The 9,171-nt window shown below is 36.8% G+C and overlaps 1 protein-coding gene across 3 annotated transcripts in view; it reads right to left on the reverse strand.

The window, feature by feature from the left end:
• si:ch211-91p5.3 overlaps nucleotides 1–6,983 on the reverse strand; it is a 38,497-nt gene extending 31,514 nt beyond the window's left edge. For all 3 annotated transcript variants that reach the window (XM_087312430.1, XM_087312431.1, XM_087312432.1), the window contains exons 1-6: nucleotides 6,674–6,983; nucleotides 6,320–6,445; nucleotides 6,030–6,152; nucleotides 5,740–5,892; nucleotides 4,029–4,196; nucleotides 3,762–3,939 (exon numbers count right to left, since the gene is read on the reverse strand). In XM_087312430.1, the coding sequence (XP_087168556.1) occupies nucleotides 3,762–3,939; nucleotides 4,029–4,196; nucleotides 5,740–5,892; nucleotides 6,030–6,152; nucleotides 6,320–6,445; nucleotides 6,674–6,883 (958 nt within the window). In that variant the 5' untranslated portion in view covers nucleotides 6,884–6,983. The remainder of the gene's footprint in view (nucleotides 1–3,761; nucleotides 3,940–4,028; nucleotides 4,197–5,739; nucleotides 5,893–6,029; nucleotides 6,153–6,319; nucleotides 6,446–6,673) is intronic.
• Nucleotides 6,984–9,171: the final 2,188 nt, after the last annotated feature.

A 9,171-nucleotide genomic window follows, 5' to 3' on the forward strand; every position in this document is an offset into this window, starting at 1 on the left:
CCAGGTAAAATAAAGTTTCACATTAATGTAACTTAGAAGAATCCTTTTTTTATAAGTTAAGGATAGAATGGTTCTAACTGAGGCTATTATCAATATAGCATAATTTTGCTATTTATGAATTAATGTACACAATAAATAAAATGTACACAATAAAAGGTACACAAGCTGTCATTGGTCAAATGCTTAAACCTAAAGGCTAATCCAAAAACCAAGGCGCACCTCAACTGCCTTTTTTGTTTACAAGGAAAAATGAAGTGTGGTGCGCTTGTTTTATGTCTTTAGGCAACGACTGAATCAGCTGGGTATTGTGCGAGAGTGTTGCTGTATTAATTCAATTTTAATACTTAATAATATTGTGATTTTCCCAGAGATGGGTTGCGGCTGGAAGGGCATCCGCTGCGTAAAAACTTGCTGGATAAGTTGGCGGTTCTTTCCTCTGTGGCGACCCCGGATTAATAAAGGGACTAAGCTGACAAGAAAATGAATGAATGAATGATATTGTGATATTCAAGATTTGTCATACAGCTCTGGATAACTCAAAACATCAACCACAAGTCTCTCCTCCATCTTTTAAAGTCTCTGTTGTTGTCTTAACAACACAAACACTGCTGGCACATCGGAACCCCTGGCTCTGCTTTCATTTGATTGGAGAATGAAAAAGACACGAGTGACATAACATGCTTTATCTGCTCAAAGTTGAACTTTTTTCAACTGCGAGTGCACAGCGTGCAAGGGCAAAAACGAGCGGCGCAGAAGGCGGTTAAAATCTGATGCGCACAGAAAATGCTCGCGGTCGATAGTAAATCATTTTATAAAAAGCCATCTCTCAAAGCAAAAAAATGTGTTCGGTGTGATCGGCCCCTAAGGGCTTTTTTAAATGATTTACAAACGACTACAAGCATTTTGAACTTTTGAACGGAGACTTTTGAAGATGAATGAGAGACTTGGTTGCTGTTTTGAGTTATCCAGTGCTTAACACTTCACAAATCTTGAATATCACAATATTATTAAACATTAAAATTATATTAATAAGCACAGCAATACTCTTTGACAATACACAGCTGATTCAGTTGTTGCCTAGCAACAAGAAATCTTGTCAACAAAAAAGGCAGTGAGGTGCGCCTCGCATTTTTGGAATGTAAATGCATGTTCGGCCCCTTATACTTCTGCATCGAGTCATCAGCATGACCCACGGCGCCTGCCTTGCGTGTAGGTCGTGCATTTATACTTCTGCACTGTTTAGTCACCTTTACACTGCACACGACATTGGAACATGACTGTCGGAATACGCTTCCTAGTGGCAATCGCACAGAATTTTCAGTTTTGTCGAGCACCATGGGAGAGAAGCTAGATTCTCGCAGTGTCCGAAATAAGGGAGTGCAAAAGCAAGCGAATAACTCTGTTCACCATCGTTGAATGAATGAATGAATGAATAATAGAAATTCATGGACCGATTTAAGTTTTGGAGGGAATGTGGACATAAGATAAAAAAAATATTTTGTATTACTTATGTATAGATAAAAACTTTTTTATAATATAAACTTTTTTCTGATAAAAAAAAAAAAACTATTTCTCATCTTCCACATGAATCTCCCTAGACAACACTGGAATACATCACATCTGGTCGACCAGTCCCATGTCGCAGAAGCTCAAATATTTTAACGAGTCCACAGCTCAAATCAGATCAGAATTTTCCGCATAAGGAGATAATCGGAACTCCACGCATCTCCCGGACTACTCTCCATTGGAAATAAATGAATTACAGACTGTTGCTTGTCGTGTACAGTGGAAAGGCGGCTTTTGTGTTGCTCTGCAATAACACTTTTGAAATGGTAGCTGGCAGTAAGTTTTTATGTTCCTCTGTGTCAAGTTTCTTTGCGGTAGTTTTGTTTAATCTGAACTCTAATGCTGTGTTCACACCAGACGCGGAACGCGCAGATAAATCACGCTATTCACGCGTAAATAGCTGAGTGAACACTTGAGTTCACTCGCTTCATTCACGCGTCAAACCCTGCTTCTTTCGCGCGTCAAACCCTGCTTCTTTCGCGCGTCAAACCCTGCTTCTTTCGCGCGTCAAACCCTGCTTCTTTCGCGCGTCAAACCCTGCTTCTTTCGCGCGTCAAACCCTGCTTCTTTCGCGCGTCAAACCCTGCTTCTTTCGCGCGTCAAACCCTGCTTCTTTCGCGCGTCAAACCCTGCTTCTTTCGCGCGTCAAACCCTGCTTCTTTCGCGCGTCAAACCCTGCTTCATTCGCGCGTCAAACCCTGCTTCATTCGCGCGTCAAACCCTGCTTCATTCGCGCATCATATTTACTTCAGAACAGACGCGGACTCATGTGATGGGCAGGGCTTCTGTCTGCCCGGTGACTCTTGCTTCTTTGCTAAATGGCTAACAAGGATTTTATTAAGAAAATAACTGTGTTTATGTGCCTTATGAAGGCTGAAAAACAGTGTCGATACGTGTAGGGCTGTGTCTGAGTCCACTAGATCCTTTCAGAGGTGCACCAGCTCTATGAGCTCATAAACTCCTCTAGAAACTTAACCTGGATGATGAAGGCTTTCAGCGGTGCTTCTGACTGAGTCGAGCACAGTTTAATGAACTGTTGTCAGTGTCAGCTGAAAGATTTCCCCCGGGACACCAACAACAGGCGCTACATCACAATCACGCCCCCACAAAAGCTAGCAAATATCGCGCCATTCGCACAACGCCATTCGTGCAATTTGCGTCATTCGTGCCACGCTATTCATGCTTATCGCACCTCAGGATGTCTATTCTCATGTTTGCATTCATTTAACATGTAAATCACTCGTGCTTGATGCTTCTTCTGCATCGGGTGTGAACACAGCATTAGAAAGTAGCTAAAACTCGCTGATTCAGAGGCAGGGACAGGTGGACGTGCAACAACTTTAATCATAAGGTAAACACAAAACAATTTTTTTTTTGTTTGTTTTATATTGGTTTATTTCTTTAATGCGATTTTACTATATCCAAAATTTGTAATTCTTTTAATTATTTCAATATGGCTTAGGCTATTTTATCAAGATATGACACTATTGTTTTGAGCCTACAAAAGTGAGCATGTAATTTGTAAAGTTTTATGTCGTTCTGTTGTATTCATATTGTGTATTATCTCAAAAAAAAAAAAAAAAAGCCGCTCGCAGCATCAAGAGAGCTGTGAAGGGAGCGCTCTTTTGCTCGGTCTTACACACACACACACACACAAGCATCTAAACGCACAAAAACATACCTTTTAAACTTTACAAAAAATCTCAAAAACCTTTACTCTCTGCTGTGTCTTTAATATGGTGTAAAGATTATTATGAGTTATTAAAACATCAAGGAGGATGCAGCAAAGAATGTCACTTATAAACTAAAACTTTATTATTTTATGCAACAGCCTTACGTTTAAAAGGGAAACATAAGGGTGATCATAAGCAAAAAGACCCCAGCCTATAAGGCTAGATGTTTTCTTTCCATTATTTGTTTTGCCGCATGTACTCGTGACGTGTGCAATCAGAAAGTTAGTGTCCGCCTCTCCTTTTACTCCGCCCGAAGCCCCAGCTGGCCCTTTTTGGCCCAAGGTATTTGGCGGGCCGAAAAAGGCTGGACACTGGCCCCAAGAAAGCCTCGCTTTGGCCCGATCAGGCCCCGGAAGTGACAGTGAAAACGCAACTTGCCTTGGCTTGTGTTCTTTTATTTATTTTGTGTTGAACAGAAGAAATAAACTCATAAAGGATTACAACCACTTGAGGACAAGTTACCTTGTTTCTCTTTTTCCAGTTGATCCATTCTGACTTTAAGGGTGCTAACCTCTTCGTCGAGTTCATCTACTTTTGTTTGTATCTCTTTAAGTTTGTTGACCTCAGGACCCAGATTCTCCAGGAGATCTTTGTTTTGGTCCAGAAAGTCCATGATATGCTTAAAGTCCTGTAGTTTGTCCTAAACACATAAAACATAGTTGTAAAACAAACAGGATACAGTTCAAGTGTTTAAAAGTTAATTGTAGACATTTTATTTTGCTACTTTACATTGATATTTTCTTCTTGGTTCCCCTCAAAGCATGAAATAATGTCTTTAATCTTGTCTTTCAAGGCTTGGTTCTCACGGTCCAGAAGTTCCCGGGTATGGACGTTTATCTGCTGGCCATCTACTTCACATAGGGGTTTATTGAAATTCTGGTCCAAGGTGTTATTATACTATGAAAGAGAGAGAGAGAGAGAGAGAGAGAGAGAGAGAGAGAGAGAGAGAGAGAGAGAGAGAGAGAGAGAGAGAGGGAGGGAGGGAGGGAGGGAGAGAGAAGAGAGAGAGAGAGAAAAAGAAAGAAAGAAAGAAAGAAAGAAAGAAAGAAAGAAAGAAAGAAAGAAAGAAAGAAAGAAAGAAAGAAAAATAACTTATTTAAATTATGAATCCTTAAATTATACTGATAACGTGCAACATTAATTCCTAATGCCTTTATTATTATGATTATCATTATTTATAATAATAATAATAAAAAATAATAATAATAATAATAATAATAATAATAATAATAATAATAATAATAAGCAATACTATTATAATTATTATGACTACTACTATTAATAATATTCATCATCATTATCATCACCATTTGTGGTTACACATTATTTGTTTTTCTCAGTGGCTTTGGTGCATTTCTTACAACACTATTTACATTTGCACAATAGTTAATGCATTTCTCAAAACAATTAGTCATTAGTGCACATTATAGTAGCAGTTTCTCATTTCTTCCAACAAATTGTCAATGCTTTTGGACATGCATCAATTGCCTTCATACAACTCTCTGTTGTTTTATAACATTATCATTTGCTTCTGTCATGTCAGTCAAAATTAACTAAACTTGTGAATGCTAAATAGTCATTCCATATAAAACTAATAGTCCTCATTTTATTACTTGAGTCATTACATACATAAATGTTAAACTAATTTTCAAAATCTGTCTAGCAAATTTGACAAAAAAAAAACTATCTTTAATTGAACAATTTCATGAATGATTTACAGCAATATTCCTTCAGTTATGCACAGCTCTACCCAAAGGAAGTTTATGTTTGTTGTAAATAAGGGTTTATTTTTTCTTTTGCACAATGCTGTGAATAAATTAGAATTGCAAAGAGCAAATGCAATAAAAATGTGAAACATACATATTCAGTGTCTTGTTCCAAGATACCTCACTAAATGCAGTGATGTCTAACTTTAATGTAGTATTCAAATAATATACAGTGCTGTCTTGAGCATTTTTAGGAAATGTCAACAAAATCTGACATTTTTGCATTGAAAAAAATGTACAGAGTAAACTGTCATAATGAAAACATTACAAAACCATTTGGCTATCTTGTTCATAAACAATGGTGGCAGGACTTTTCATCTTGATGACACTGACACTTTCATTGACATGAATACTTGCTTTTGAGAAATGAGCTATCCATTTTGAGCAAGTGACACGCTTTTGCAGGTTATTAACCAGGTTTTGCAGTTTGCATAAATTTTTTTGAGAAATGCATTAACTGTTGTGCAAATGTAACTAGTGCTGAGAGAAATGCACCAAAGCCACTGAGAAAAACTGTAATAAAAACTTTAGGGTTAGGGTTTTGTTGGTTAGAATTAGTGTAAATTTAATGTAATTATGCATAATTTACTAACTGTAAGAATGTGTATCATAGACATTGTAAAATAGAACATTACCAAGTATATTATTATTATTACTATAAATTTTTCATCTACCTGTTTTATCTCCTCCTCCAAGCCATTCAGTTCTGGAACCTGAGGTTGAAGCATGTTGGCCAGCAGTAGAATTGTGCTATGATGCTTTTTCATGTCCTCGTTGCTCATTTTTAAGTCAGGGGAGTGCATCACATTGTTCCGTACATTTATTACCTTAATAATTTAAAAAAAATGATGTAAGTCTAAAATGTGTCATCTGCTGGTGCTGAATTATGTATTATTGAAAACTAGATTTCCAAAAAATGCATATTTGCATTTCAAGTTATATATGTGGCGCAATATGTGCTTACATTCCTCACATGATGCCCTTGAATTTTACTGAAATGTTTACAGAAGTTCATGAAGTTCAGAATGGCAGCAACATCAAAGTGGGAAAACTCACAATGGTCTCTGTGCCCACGTGGCATGTACGCCTGTTACAAAAAACATAAGACAAACAATTAAGATAAAAATGTAATTGACCAATATTTTTTGCACTGCCACGATTTGTCTAAATATAGCCATGCCCATACGCAACAGACAACAATCAAAGGCAGCACTATAATATTAGGCTTATGTAATATTCCTGAAAATTACTTACCTTGGCAACTTCCCACTTATCTGTGGACCAACGATTTGGTTTGCAGTTGTTCCAGTGTATACCATATTTCCCATTGTGATTGGCCACAATTTCTTTCCTCCAGCATTCACACAACTGACAGAGAGACTATGGATAACAAAATAAGCACATTTTCCAACATCACAATCTCTATAATTAGTATTGCCGTTGACTTTTCCACAGACAAGACAGACAGACAGCCAGACAAACAAACAGAGATAGATAGATAGACAGACAGACAGACAGACAGAGAAACAGCGATATCCTTTTTTAAAAACACAGATACGGTTAAACTTGGAGGCTACGTTAACGTTAATTCAATTGTTTACACTTCACCTTCTGATTGATGTCCTTATCATTGCAGTTTTGATGGCAAGTCTTTCCATTGAGCTCCTGTTTATTTCTGAGAGAGCTGTGGTAAGTTTCGGTTTCCTTTTCAATGAAGTTCTGAATGCGATTCCTCAGTATGTAAAGACTTTCGGCTGTCTTCAACCAGTTTTTGTAGTTTTCGTCACTAAATCGTGTGCTGGATTGCGTGCTGCTCATGATCGCTGATTAAAATTAAAAATATACAACAAAGTCTTTGGTAGTCTACGAGAGCTGCGGTATGCTATGTGTGCTGTCTTTTCGCAGTGATCCACAGGTCAGCTGACTCTTTAGGTTGCCAGATAATTAAAACGTCAGCGCTGTGCGTTACTGAGTAAAAAAACAAAAACAAAGATGCACCTGTTGTTTATATGCGTCAAAAAAAAAACGAACGAAATAAAATGAATACCATGGTAACCGTTTTAAGTATCAGAGGTGTTTAGAAACCTCATGTTATTAGGCATTCAGAAACAAGCGTATAAAGCTTATTTAAATAAGTATTAGTAGTAGACATTAAAGGTCTTGGGCTACTGAATGTTGTAAAAGTTAGGAGAATATTTATCACTTTTATTTTACTGTTAAAAGTTAAACAGTTTTTTGGGCCCAAGAAACTATGTCAAATGCAGCAGAAAAGATGTAACAAGATTTTACATTGCATTTTATATAGCTATATGTGTCATTCATTCTTTTTCCTTCAGCTTAGTCCCTGATTACCAGGGGTCGAAGGTCACAGCAGAATGAACCGCCAAATATTCTGGCATATGTTTTATGCTGCGGATGCCCTTTCAGCCATAATCAAGTACTGGAAAACATCCATACACTCTCATGTCACACTACACTACAGATATTTTATCCATCCAAGCAAATGGAGGAAACCCGCTCAAACATGGAGAACATGCAAACTCCACACAGAAACCCGCTTTTCATTTTTTTCAGCACATGTCCCTTGTCACTGCTCGGTCCTGTCTTGCTTTACTCTCATTGGCGCCCTTATATCTCCTTTGCCTTTCATACCCTCTCTTGTCAGTTTATTGTTGCTATGTAAAAAATCTGTAAAATTTACGGAAAAATACTGGCAGCTACAGTTGCCAGAACTTTTTTGTAAAAAAATACTGAATTTTTCTGTAAAATTGATTTTACACAAAAATTTATTTTTAACAAAAGAAAAATGTATTCATTAACTGATGCAATGATAATTTAAACAACTTTGAGTTAATTATTTATATTTGCAGAAAGCAATTACATTTTAATTGAAATTTACTGCCATTAAAATCAATATTTTAAATGTCTAAGTAATATATCTGTGCAAATCCATATTAAGAACCATTGTACATTAGTTCACTACAAAAACTTTTTAAATAATGTAAAGTCATTAAATGCATTATTGTGTTTATGTGTGACTGTAATTAACAAACAGATTTCACAGCACTAGGAACTACACAGTTACATTTAAACAAAAGAAGATGCAGCAAAACATCAGATTATCTTAGTTTATCTTGGACTTGTACACAGATGCTACTATCCTCCACAATGGTGATACAAAAATGTTTTACAGTATTTTGCTGTTATTTTTCTTGATTTTACAAAAAAATACTGGCAGCTGTGGTTGCCAGTAATCCACTGTTTTTAACATTTTACATTCGTAAATTCAATCTACAGAATATTATTCATTCATTCATTTTCTTGTCGGCTTAGTCCCTTTATTAATCCGGGGTCACCGAATGAACCGCCAACTTATTCAGCACATTTTTACGCAGTGGATGCCGTTCCAGCCGCAACCCATCTCTGGGAAAAATCTACAGAATATTTCTGTTAAAAACACATTCTGTCTGTATTTTTCATCAAATACATTTAACCCCTTAAATCCCAGAGCAATATCCTCACTAGTGTCCTCACTACAGAGGGTTGAACACTTAGGCAGTGATGAAGTTGATGAGATAATTAAGTTTAAGTTTATAATTTCAGTTTCTAATTAAAGGTGGATTGAGATTTATTGATGAACAACTGTTAACAAGTAGAATCACTGAAGGAAAAACACAAATTACCTCCAAAACCAAAGATGAAATCAACTGCGAATAAAACTCTAAATAAAATATTAATTAATAAAAATAAAAATAATGACACAATAAAACTATTTTTCAAGATCTCATTAAACAACTCCACAAACATCAGAAGCTTAATTTATCACTGACCTTTGACTTTATTTCTTTCACGTGAACAGTGCTGTCGCCTCACAACAAGTAGGTCGCTGGGTCGCTGGTTCGAAGCTCGGCTCAGTTGGTGTATCTGTGTGGAGTTTGCATGTTCTCCCTGCGTTCACGTGGGTTTCCTCTGGGTGCTCCAGTTTCCCCCACAGTCCAAAGACATGCGGTACAGGTGAATTGCAGACAGAGTCTGCTTTAGTCGGGATCTTTAACTTCTTGTTTTCAAAATAAGTTTTATGTTGGCTGCGATAATTATTTGCATTA

The sequence above is a fragment of the Danio rerio genome, chromosome 25 (assembly GCF_052040795.2).
Source record: "Danio rerio strain M-AB ecotype USA chromosome 25, GRCz13ab, whole genome shotgun sequence".
NCBI lineage: Eukaryota > Metazoa > Chordata > Actinopteri > Cypriniformes > Danionidae > Danio > Danio rerio.